Raw genomic sequence first — 12831 nt, 5'->3', positions numbered from 1 at the left:
TGTATTGTAGAGTCTGTCTTACACTACACGCCCCGGTGGCCAAAGTGGGCATATGCACAATGACCACTTTATGCAGTGTTAGAAAAACTATTCAACGATTTTCTAAATCTATTCCATTATGACATTACTATATGTTTTTTTTTCAAGTACAATATTATAGAGTGCTATTTTTTAGATATTAAATCTTTTTTGTTGTTGGATTAATTGCATTTCCATTTGGGGAATGATGATTTAAGATGTGAGTGATTTGTGTTGCAAGTCTGGTAGTGGAATGAATCTCAAGGCACCACTGTATTATATTTTGCTATCGTCTGGAATGCCCCAACATCGTGTTATTTGAAAATTATAAATATCTATTCATCAGCCTAATTTAGCATCATGGCTTCCACTGTAATAAAAAATAAAACAAACAACCTTTATTTACAATCCATTTAAAACAATAAAAAAAAGGTGCGTCAAATTCCAATGCCACTGCATAAATAAATACATAGTCACTCTAGCAGAACTTTTCAGCGTTCCTATTTGTGTCTTGTTTTTGTAAACGCACACAACATTGTGGCGCAACCACTTGTCGGATTGTACAGAAATGCTAATTGTGGCTACACACGTTGATTCCAAACGACGCATGTTCATCTCAAACCAATGCTGGTGGTAAGTGCTGCTGTTTTGGTGAGCCAGAAAGTTCAAACGGCCTCGGCGGCTAACTCTTTAGCACGAGGGGAACTGTTGTCGGGCTCGCAGAGGTGCTCGGGGGGTTTGAGGACATCGACGGCCTCCCGTGGACTCGCAGCCATCATCATCATCTCCTCCGTGTTGCAGTTGACCGGGGAGCCCATCTCTGACAAATGGTCGGCAGACTTGTCGGGGGCGGTCTGCAGGGGGCCGCTAGGGAGCGGGAGGTTCATCATGTACAATATGCTGCCCATGCGCCTCGACACCTATTGGGGTGACAGAACGTGTTGGTGCGCGAGATAGATTGGTTCATCGTTATTTGTGGCCTACCAAGAAGAAAAAAGCTTGCTTTGTATTTCTTGACAGGGCAAGGAACCGTATTTGGTAACCAACGTGGAACTGAATGTCACACCAAGCCACTCGCAAAGAAAGGTCAAGAAAATGTTATCCAGCTATATTGTATGGCATCAACTTTATTCCAGGTTCCTTTTGTATGATTAGTGTGCTAAAAGTTTTTGCCAAAAATAAATAAATAAATTCTTCTCCAATCTGTGATGTACTCTGCCAGGCCACTCACTGAGTGTGACATGGCAAAAATATTGGCTTAGCCTGTGCATATTGTGGTCAGACATTTTAATTTTGTTTAATAGCTTTTTGGGGGGATTGATTTTGATATTGCTAAATTTGTATTTTATTTGTATTTATTCTGATTTTATTGAATTCTCTTTTTAGCTTTATTTTATTATGATAATTTTCAGTTCAACACTTGATTTGATTCAGCGTCATTGTTAGTTTGTTCTTTTTTTTTTGTTTAGCTTTATTGCATATTTTTTAATGTTTTGATTTTATTATTTTTACTTTGTTTATTGTTTGATTTTATTTATGTTAATATAATTTTGTGTATATTGTATTTTAAGTTAATTTGCATATAATTACTTAAATTGGAATTGGATTTTGTTTATTTTTATTCATATTGGTAAAAATAAATGTTTATTTAGTCTAATTTCATAATAATATTTTTTTGTTAATTTCAATCTTATTTAAATTCCCTTTAATGCAGTGTTATTGATTTAGTTTGATCATTATTTTTGCTCAATTTTGCTTTTATTTTTATTTAAAAAAATATTAATTTGTATGATTGATTTAGTTTATCAAAGTTTTTTTTTTTTTTACTTTAACTTTATTTCATTTTATTTCATTGGTTTCTATATTTTGATGAATTCAGATGAATTGTATTTTATATTTAAGAATTTACCTTATTATTTATTTATTTAAATTTACTATAAGGTACATTTTAGTATTTTAATATAATTTCAATTCCATTTGTTAGATTACACCTCACGTTATATTCCATTCCATCCGATTAATTTACCTGAGATCGGATCTTCAGAGCAGGCCCAAGCTTCAGGCCCAGTGTGTCCAGCAAATGTTCCTCTGAGAGGAGGGGCAGCGTCTCGCCATCAATCATGTGGTCTTTAAACGTCTGCACGGTCGAATGGGTTTCTTTCGTGAGCGTGACAATACGGAAGCGAAAAGACAGCGACGCAAAGTGCGATACGCACCTGAGCATACTCCGAACATGAGGGAATGTTATTGATAAAGTTGTAAACGTCGTTGACGCTCCACTTCCTGATGTCCTCAGACACCTCATCACCGTTTAGGAAGACATTGGGTGCACCTGAAGAGTGAATATTTGTAGTCACAGAAATCACACAAAACTACAAAGAGAACATTTTTAAGTTGGGGCCACAATATAAATATAATGTGAGAAAAAAGCTAGTGGCCCAGAAATACAAATTTGTCAACACATAGTAGGTATATCATGCACATAACAAATTAGGTATAAAACACTCATTTATGAGCATAAAGTGGATATAAAGTGCACACAAAACACCAAAACAACAAAACCGAGCAAGCACCTGGTGGTAGGAATCCATTCCCGGGAACGGGGAACATGTAAGGCATGCCCCCTGGGGGATATATGAACTTCTCCTGGAAGGTGGCACACTGGCTGGGAGCATCTTTATCATTGGCTCCACCGTTGCTGGCGTCCGCGCATTGGTCCGGAGCCCCGCCCTTGCGCAGGCCCACCTCGCCCTCCTTGAAGATCTTTCTGCCTGCTGCGGCCGCCTCCGAATCCACTTTGGCTGGGTGGTGCACCTTGTTGACAGAGCACTCCTCTCCTATTTCCTCCTTCACCTCCACCTCCTTCTCCTCCCCACCGGACGCGCCTCCCGGACTCCGCTCCACGCTTTTGTCCTCTGCTGGGCCCTTGATGTGACCGCTGGGGTGATCGGCAGTCTTGTGGGTTGCGGGCCGCCTGCCCACCCGCCGGCCCCGCTCTCTGTGCAGCGTGCCGATCGGGGGGTAAGGGTTGGCCGTCATGATCATGCTGTTGGAGTGGAGGTCGTCCAGGGTGGGCCGGTGGACGAAGACGTCGTGGCTGTCGGGCATGCGCTGGCGACCTCGGAAGGGCATGGGGTTGGAAGGGTACGACATGGGGGTCTCCATGCCCATCAGACCCTTTTGGTGGGCATTCTCCAGCTCTTTCTGGTGCAGTATGGCATTCATTTCCATTCTGAATACAAGATGAAGATAGAAAACACTTTTTGGTTAGGTCTTCTTGACTCTTTACTCCGGCTACTCTGGCTTCCTCAACATTTCAAAAACATACATGTTTGACCAGGGGTCTGCAACCTGTGGCTCTGGAGCCACATAGGGCTCTTTAGTCGCTCTCTTGTGGCTCCCTGTGAATCTCTAAAACCAATTAGTAGAAATTCATATATATATATTTTTTTTACATATTTTCTTTTTAAATAATGTATACTTTAAAAAAATTACGGATTTAGATTTTTTTTTAAAATTAATAATTAAATATTCAATTAATTATGTCCACATTTTTAAATGGTCAGAAAACAGACAGATGAAAAAGTTTTAAAAAATTACAAAAATTATGTCAGAGTCCAATTTCTTTAATTGTCAGAAAGAGACGGATGAAAAAGTTTTTTAAAATTACCAAAAAAAAAAACACACACAAAAAACAAAAGTGGCCATAAAATAACCAAAAAGGAATAGGAAAAGCAGAAAATTACTATAAAATGTCCATGGAATTACATAAAATATGAGGTAATTGAATTAAAAACTGCTTAAAAGAAAAAGTTCAAAAAGTAACCATAAATTGTCCAAAAACAGAAAATGAAGATAAAATGTCTTTGGAAAATTAGAATATTGATACAAAAAATTTTTTGAAAAGAAAATGTCCAAAAACAAAAGAAGAAATCACAAAAATTACCATAAAATGTACACGGTATCGCCCCAAAATTTATTTTAAGTTTTTTTTTTTGAAAAGTAACCATAAAATGTCCAAAAACAAAATAGAAATCCAGAAATTTACCATAAAAAAATAAATAAATAAAAAAGACAGCAAAAAAAGGTAGAAAAATAGCCATACAATTCCCCAAAAAAGGAAGAAGCGAGGCACAAAAAAATACAAAATTGCCAAAAATGTCATAAACTTGACAGAAAACCAACAAAGTCTAAAAATGTATGGAAAAGAAAGAACCCCCCCCCCCCCCCAACAAAAAAAATACAATATGAAAGGTATAAGAAAATGAATCTCAGAGTATTGGAAGCTGCATATTTTTCTGTTATGGTGCAGCTCTAATTAGCTCTTGGGCCCTCAGTACATTAGACTAACTAACTGTTTTGCGGCTCCAGACAGATATTTGGTTATTTATTTGGCTTTAAATGTCTCTTTTGACAGGAAAGGATGCTGACCGCTCGAATATTAAAATAGTTGTCGATTGATTTTATAATCGATTATTTGTCGATTAATCAATTAATTTTGAGGTTCTCTTTGAGTCGCTTTACCATACTTTCACCATGAAGAGATTTACCAGTTGATCACCCTATGGTCACCATCTTTGGGTTTTGTATATTAACCCATTCACTGCCATTGACGGCTATAGACGTCAAAAATTCATTGGAACTATTTCTATTAGTTTAACATTTTTCCCACTTTTGTTAACAAGAGTATGAAAACCTAGATTTTTTTCATTGTATTAGAACAGATATAACATTTGTGATTAATCGTGACTTAACTAGTGCAGTCATGCGATTAATTACGATTAAAAATGGTAATCGCCTGACGCCCCTAATTTTTAATAATCTTTTCTTAAAAAAAAAAAGATTATTACAAATTGGATTGTTTTTTTACATTATTATTATTATTTTTTATTTTTTTTAAAGAAAAGATTATTAAAAATTAGGGGTGGCAGGTGATTAATTTTTTTTTATCGTAATTAATCGCATGACTTCACGAGTTAACTCACGATTCATCACAAATTTTATATCTGTTGTAAATGTACACAAACATATTTTCTATGTTTTCATACTCTTGTTAACAAAAGTGGAAAAAAAAATTAACTAATAGAAATAGTTCAAATGAATTTATGACGTCTATAGCCGTCAATGGCAGTAAATGAGTTAAGCACCCTTTAGCAAGGTGAGACATACACCAGGACAAGACCCAGAGCTCAAGTTGTCAGGGCCTTCTTTCCAGGACCCACCACCATCTACCACGCACTTCTCAGTCTTATTCTTCTTGTTTGAATCTTTCGTCAAATGCTGACTATACGCTCACCTGGCCATGTTTTGCTTGTGAATGAGCTCCTGTCGCCGGGCAACTGTTTCCATGGGCTCTGACGGCAGGAAGCCATAGCCAGCTGAGGCGAAGAGAAACATTGCACTCTTTACATTAAGAATCACCCAATACATGACCGGATTGTTTTTACCTGCTCCTGGAAAGCCTCTCCCCGGCAGGACGCCAGCATGTGGCGCCAGAGGGGGGCCCAGGTGAGGGCCCAGGTGAGGGCCCATGTGCATCTGCCTTCCGTCCGGAGCCACCATTTCAGATGGAGGGACCAACTCCCTGAGAAAGGAGGTAAGTTCATTTCTGACTCTGTAGCTAGGTGAGGTCACCAAAACATTAGTGGCAGCCTTCCGAACCTTTCCATGAACCGCGGTTCAAACGGTGTCGGGACCCCCTGTAACCTCTGCTGACCCTGGGCGAGGATCTGTGGCGTCATGGCCATTTGGTTCCTCATCATCATCTCCTGCCTCTGCCTCAGCTCTGCCACACATACACATTCACATACCAGGTTATTGGAATACCATGAAAACAAACGGCACTTCCTTTCTTTCTTTCTTACCGTTCGCCGACATGCCGTTGACCAGGCGGTACCAGTGCTTCTCGTCCAAAGCTCCCTGCTCTCCCAGTGCCGTCATCTTCCTCAGCTGCTCGCGAGGGGTCATCGTACGCTCCTCCGGCCACCACGAAGACGCTAGAGACAATAGAAAACAAAACAAAAAGATGGTTTAAAGGGACATTCAGTGATCCCTAGCGCCATCTAGTGGTCAAAGAATAGCATTAGGTGAGCGACGCCGAAAAAACGAGCGAGCCGGTGTCGGTACCGGATGTGATCGGGCTGCCAGATCGTATCGGGGTCGCCTAACGAACACGTCACGCTACAGGAATGGCTGGAAATTATCCAGTTGATGTCAAACATCGTAAAGAAAATAGTAAAAATGTAATTCAAATAACAAAATGTACGGACTGAAATTGTAAAAATGTAAATAAAGCTAAGAATATAAAAGCAAGATATATTGAATGATTAATAAAATAGATTGAATAAATGATAAATACACAAATTAATTGCCTGAGATGTGGCAAATACTGTCAGTTTAGATTCTTAATGGGGTCCTATTATCATTAAGACTGTTTTTGTGATGCATTAATTGTGATTTGTGAAAAACAAAAAAAGAAACCAAACCGAAGTAAACACGTCTGAAGCGCATTTGGTTAGTGCTGCTGTACTGACGTCATCAGCAAGCACGAAGGCGCTTCAATCTATTTTAACGTAATCATGCTTTTACATTCTTCTTAGGTTTATTTACGTTTTTACAATTTCAGTCCATACATTTTCCGTTCCGTTCCGTCTTCAATTCCGCTTATTGGGGGTCGGGTCGCGGGGGCAGCAGCTAGCTTTAGCAGGGAAGCCCAGACGTCCCTCTTCCCAGCCACTTCAGCCAGCTCCTCCGATGGGATCCCAAGGCGTTCCCAGGCCAGCCGTGAGACGTAGTCTCTCCAGCGTGTCCTGGGTCGTCCCCGGGGCCTCCTGCCGGTAGGACATGCCCGGAACACCTCCCCAGGGAGGCGCACAGGAGGCATCCGAACCAGATGCCCCAGCCACCTCAACTGGTTCCTCTCAACGTGGAGGAGTAGCGGCTCGACGCTGAGTCCCTCCCGAATGACCGAGCTTCTCACCCTCTATCTCTAAGGGAGAGCCCGGCTACCCTGCGGAGGAAACTCATTTCGGCCGCTTGTATCCGGGATCTCGTTCTTTCGGTCACGACCCACAGCTCGTGACCATAGGTGAGGACAGGAACGTAGATCGACCGGTAAATCGAGAGCTTTGCCTTTCGGCTCAGCTCCTTCTTCACCACAACGGACCGATACAGCGTCCGCATCACTGCAGACGCTGCACCGATCCGTCTGTCGATCTCCTGTCCATACATTTTGTTATTTAAATTACATCTTTAGTATTTTCTTTCTAATGTTTTGACGTCAACAGGATTTTTAAAACATTTTTCCCGTATAACTTTTTTGAATAATTGTAAACGGATAATTTCCGGCCAATGCTGTAGCGTGACGTCGTCGGTAGGCTATCCCGATACAATCACATCTGGTACTGACACCGGAATTAGCCGGGGTAGCTAACAAGAGCGGCTAGCGGGAGAAGCTGTGGAAGGTAAGTTTTTAAAGTGAATGAATGAGTAGTTCACCACTAGATAGCGCTATTTGAAATAAAATATACCAAAGAGCATGACACTACTTTAGGCCTACTTTTTAACGTTCTGTTTTGATGTTTATTATCGTCTTTTGGAGGTATGGGTAAATGTAATGATTGCAGTTCTTTATTGACACCACCAAGAGGCAGTAGTTAATCATTCAAATACTAAACTATAAAAGTTCATCTTTGTCTTCACTCAACATTTACCTTTACACACTTGTATCATGTATATTTACTGTTCTGTAATTGTGTCCCCTGCACCTAACTTTGCGTATTATGACAGCTTCTCAAGTTCCCTCTGAAAGCATCTTATCTGAGGCTTGTAATCCCCCTGGTAGTCCTGCAACAGTCTGCCAGCTGCCTCTGCTGACCCCACCATCCCATCCCATCCCATCCCATCCCATCCCATCTCCACCTTCCACCCCCCACCCGACTCCCCCACACTTCCCCCAGGATCCTATTAGCTAAATCGTGGCTATACAGCACTTTAACGGGATGTGTCGGCGGTAATCCTCACGTTTAGAGTTTTACCCCCAGCAAACCTTGCCTGTAAGCGTCCTGGACAATACACCCTGAGTGCTAAGCCTATTAGCCCCCATTAGCACCCAGGATGTCCTAAAAACACCTCAGGGATAAAAAAATGGGAGGGGGGGGGGGGGGCAATCGGTTTATGTGGTGCTATGTGGGCGCCACAACACACCTGCGTCCTTTTTGTTTTTTTTTATCCTCGCCATCTTCTATGACATATGTCACGTCGTCAGTAATGTGCGTTTGTGTAGGAAGGGGGGGCGCTGTGAGGAAACGCATCTCGTTTGTTTAAGGTTTATCGGATTATCTCGACAGTTAAATATTCAAGTTGTGTTAATCCTGTCACATTGGTGTCAAAAACAATTGAAAAAAAAATCAATGCGAATACAAAAAAATATATATTGTTTCATGATGCCACAGGCGATCAGCAAGCTTAAATGAGAGGCACTTTTAATTCGGGTTCAGGGGGAGTTCAAAACAAACAGGGGGATTATTTGTGGTTGTTGTTGTAATGGTATTGATTGCAGTTTTTACTAATAATAATGAATGAAAAAAATCAATATGTATACAAACAAATTAAGACAAAACTGTTATAATAAATGACATTTAATAAAATTACTCATTAAATAAAATTTGCTTCAAAATGGCAGGATTTCTCACAAACGATTAAAAGAGAAAAACAAACAAAAATAAGATTGATAATAATTCACATTCAATATATTATTTTGAAAATTACTTCAAGTATATGTCTATTTGGTGGTTTTTATTGGTACATTAGTTTTTGTTTATTTTTCCAGTTTAGATGAACGATTCAGTCTCAAGAAGAAGTTCAGAACAATTAGGGAAATATTATTTATGACTATTTCAGTAATATTGAGTGAATGGTCACAAACATCAGCATTTTTTAGGAGCAGTATATTTGGGGAAAAAACTCTATACAAATACAAATATATCTAGTAAGAAGCCCTGTTGAATAATATTGTTTTGAATTTATAATTTTAATAATTGAAAGTACACACACATTTTTTCTACCTTTTGCTATTTTTTCCATCCCATTTTTCAACAACAATCTTAAAAGACATTTTGAGATAATAGTTACAGTATGATTATATATATAAAAAATAAATAATTTTAGTAAATCAACATGAATACAATAAATAATAAAATAAATAAAAGAAGAAACATATGATTACTGCATTAATAATAATAAAAATTCATATAACTATTATTTAGACAATTAAAGTATATTTTTCTTGTTGCTGATCATTTTTTGGGCAAATAAACTCACATCTTACATCGATGCCAATTCAGTCTAGGCTACATTTGTGGAAACAGGAGTTCAGAACATTTCAACAGCAATTCTCCCAACTCGTAATTAATATTATTAATTTAAAAAGAGAACACCCTAATGAAAGGTGAGCGCTCAAAGTATTTGTGCGACAGGCGGCTGCTTAATGCGCAGGGGATTGGACTCCTTGGGATTTAGTGTTGCCCACGTAATCCCATTACAAGAATGAATTCAAGGGAAAAATTGCTGACGACTTAGCTGCAGCCTAGAGGAGGTCATATCAGACATTGTCTCGCCCCTTCTTAAGCCCCCTCCAACAAACACACACACACACGCGCGCGCACCCCCCCCCCCCCCACACACACCCCACACACACACACACTAAAGCTTCATATACTCTCAGTTACACTTGGACAATTCCATTATACGCAGCTTGTCAGTGGTAAGCACTGATTGAACAATTAAAGCAGGGTCAAGGCCTAAAACGGGTCGCAGGGTAAACATAATTACAAACCCAGCAATATACTAATAAGCTATTCTTCTAGAAGGCATCAATTCAAATAAAACAAAACAAAATACAATTTAAAAAAACTTTTAAAAAATCAAAGTTGTTTTGGAGAAGTCACAAGGCTCTGTGGACTTAAAGTGATTCCGGTGTTACTCAATTCAAGGTCCTACAAAATTATAAATAAATAAACAACTTTTTTAGTATGATTATTTTAATTCATTTGTTGATTAGCTGGAAGGAATCAACACACTTACAAAGCTTTAAAGGCATCCATTTTGACTTTTTAAGTTTTTTTTCTAAGTTGTTTTCCTTGTCCTCAATAAATATAATAAATAAATAAAAACAAAATAAAGAAATGGCTGGGAGTAGTCCCATGGTTATCTTGCATCAATATACTCAATTATAATTTACCATTACCAAATATGCTACCTTTCCCTCGTAAAGGTTATTTTCATGAAAAGGACCCTGATGCTGTACTTACATTGTACAGCAACATGTTATCTGATTGATTAATGTTCCCCACTTAATAGCGATCGCAGCATATTCATCCTGGAAGGGGGATGCATTCCTCCACCATTCCATAGATTTTAAGTCTGCTTGTCAAATCTCCCTGCAGGCCTTTCCACCAATTACAAGCAATTTAATCATGAACATGTATTAACGTTTGACAAAACCTACCATTATTGCAGTATTAAAACAGAACATATTCTTGTTGTTAGATGAAACTTAGTCAAATAAAGTTTTTCATTGAACTGGAATGACTTGTAAGATTTTGGAAAGACTCACCTTGAAAATCCAGCGAGTGGATCTTTTGAGTTCAGCACGAATACAAAAATTCAAAAAGCGCCTTGAACCTCCGACAGGAAGTGTCCCGTGCCGTGCGTCAACTCTTTCTCGGCTTCCCGCCACACCAGCAAACTGCCTGCCAGCCTAACTGCCTTAACTAAAAAAGACCTTTTAAATACCGATTGGTTTCATCTCCATTAGCGGGCCTTATCCGTGGCGGTAAGCCCTCCCTCGTCCTGACATCACCGTGATCTCCCCGTCCAACTGCCCGGGTGCACCTTGCAAAAAACTCATGTGTAATTACTGAAGCAGCACTGCTCCTTAAGCGCTAAACCTCTTTGTACGTTTACCTCACTAATCCCTTGTTAGCACTTTAGGCCATAGTTAAGACACCTAAATGCTTAGCTCCCTTTTTGCACCGGCAAAATAAGCAAAGACCTCCCGCTCAGAGGCCTGATGCCCCGACGCTTGGAAAATCCTTCGATAAGTCTTGTTTGTGCATTTTGTGTGTGTGTGTGTGTGTGTGTGTGGAGTGTTGCTCTCGCTGGGGTGCGAGCGTGTTGACCCAAACATGCTTGGTGGTCATTTGTTAAAATTCCGTCTAAATTGGCTGGATCATCTACTCAGACCTCCTAAGCTGACGGTTTGTGCTCACCAGCCGCTTACTGCCAGGGTGCCGCAATTTGAGGCATATTTTCTAAATGAGAGCACTTTTGACTTCTTTATTGGGAGCAAAGTTTCCGCAAAATTAAGGCATAGCATTTATTGACCTGTGCCTTTCACACAGAATACGGCGAAGTGGGACAAATGAAGGTGGACAACTATTCCTGATAGGCTTCAGTAATAGGTTGAGCTGCGTTGGATAGAAGCAATTAGCCTCTTCCATTTTGAATTTCCACAACATCAGTGTAACAGCATCATCTGCATTTATTTACCTGTGTCTTTCACACAGAACCCAGCAAAGTGGGACAAATAAAGGCACACTAATAGCCTCAATAAACTGCAGTGGATAGATGAAGTCATTAAGATAATAATAATAATAATAATACCCCGCCACCCTTGTTAGGACAAGCGTTTAAGAAAATGGATGGATAATAATAAATCTCAAAGTGCACAGCGCAGGCAACAATAAAAGCAATAAAAGCACACAGTAAGAAGAAGAAAAAAAAAGTTTCCGCAAAATAGGCTCAACAAGAAGAGTCTGCATTTATTTTCTGTGCTTTTCACATTGAAGCCAGCACAGTGGGGGAAATGAATGCACGCGCATAGCGTCACCAGCTGTCAATAATTTGCTTGTTTTCATTAGCACTCTTTGTGAAAGAGGCCTCTTCATCTATCCACCGCAGCACAACAAATTGAAGGCCAGTGAGGCTATTTGTCAGGGATTGGTATGGTAGTGGACCCAAGTGCAAGGAAACAGAGTTGAGGTTCAATTTTTTTAAATTTTTAATTAAACAAAAATGGGCAGGTAAACGAGAAAACAACAAAGTCCATAATCAAAAACCATTGAGCTAAGTAAAAGGCTTGACAAGGTGCAACGACAAGACATGACACTGACACACACAATGGACCACACGTCGAGAAGAAAATTCATGTCGTATTTTCCACTGGACAATTGGGAATTTATTTTGATATCCGAGTTTCCGAGCTGAGAGAACTATTCAAGTTTCAACATGGCGAAGGTTTCGTGAATGGCAGGAAATATTAACACATAAGGGCGTTGTCATCCACTAGCAGGTTGTTTTAGAATCTACACAATTACGCATCATACACAATTCAATGTCCTGTCCTTTACAACTCATTATTTGCCTTAATTGTTCAGTTTCACGAGCAAAGAGTACGTCAGCTTCCATGTGTATTTTTTTGGGAAACAACAACAAAAGCACATGTACAGAACTCGGTCGTAATTAGGAGTTCCCAAGTGGTAAGGTCCATCTTTCCCATAGCACGTGAAGGCAGGGCAAATACACCAACACTAACTGACATGACGAGACACACCTGGGCAAGACACAGGTGGCTGAGGGCAATGATTGGTTGACACACGAGGAACGGCAGGCAAACAAAGGTGGACCAAATAAAGCTGGACGAGACAAGGGAAGGACACAGGGACAGCATAACAAAACACAGACAAAAAAAATAAAAGAACTCCCAAAAACAAAAACCCAACCTCACAGAACCGAAACATGACACTATTAGCA

The 12831-nt window shown here is 39.7% G+C and overlaps 1 protein-coding gene across 1 annotated transcript; it reads right to left on the bottom strand.

Annotated features, from left to right (window-relative positions):
• Positions 1-394: 394 nt before the first annotated feature.
• On the bottom strand, positions 395-10917 carry samd7 (sterile alpha motif domain containing 7). Its single transcript, XM_086080717.1, has 9 exons — positions 10634-10917; positions 5883-6014; positions 5680-5803; positions 5466-5602; positions 5315-5396; positions 2592-3250; positions 2235-2350; positions 2045-2155; positions 395-938 (listed from the first exon to the last, which is right to left on the bottom strand). Exons 2-9 carry the CDS (start codon positions 5983-5985, stop codon positions 684-686), a joined length of 1587 nt encoding a protein of 528 aa, XP_085936843.1. The 5' UTR covers positions 5986-6014; positions 10634-10917; the 3' UTR covers positions 395-683.
• Positions 10918-12831: the final 1914 nt, after the last annotated feature.

This window comes from Leptonotus elevatus, chromosome 1, assembly GCF_054856555.1.
Source record: "Leptonotus elevatus isolate MCC_2025b chromosome 1, RoL_Lele_1.0, whole genome shotgun sequence".
Classification (NCBI taxonomy): domain Eukaryota; kingdom Metazoa; phylum Chordata; class Actinopteri; order Syngnathiformes; family Syngnathidae; genus Leptonotus; species Leptonotus elevatus.
This window is presented reverse-complemented; position numbering and strand designations above follow the sequence as displayed.

What these genes read in the sequence shown, in the direction of transcription:
- samd7 (XM_086080717.1), bottom strand. Translation starts at nt 5,985, where the DNA reads ATGACCCCTCGCGAGCAGCTGAGGAAGATGACGGCACTGGGAGAGCAG. An exon ending in GAACCGCGGTTCATGGAAAG is followed by an intron (nt 5,603 to 5,679) that starts GTTCGGAAGGCT and finishes CTCCTTTCTCAG; the next exon opens with GGAGTTGGTCCCTCCATCTG. An exon ending in CACAAGCAAAACATGGCCAG is followed by an intron (nt 3,251 to 5,314) that starts GTGAGCGTATAG and finishes TCTTGTATTCAG; the next exon opens with AATGGAAATGAATGCCATAC.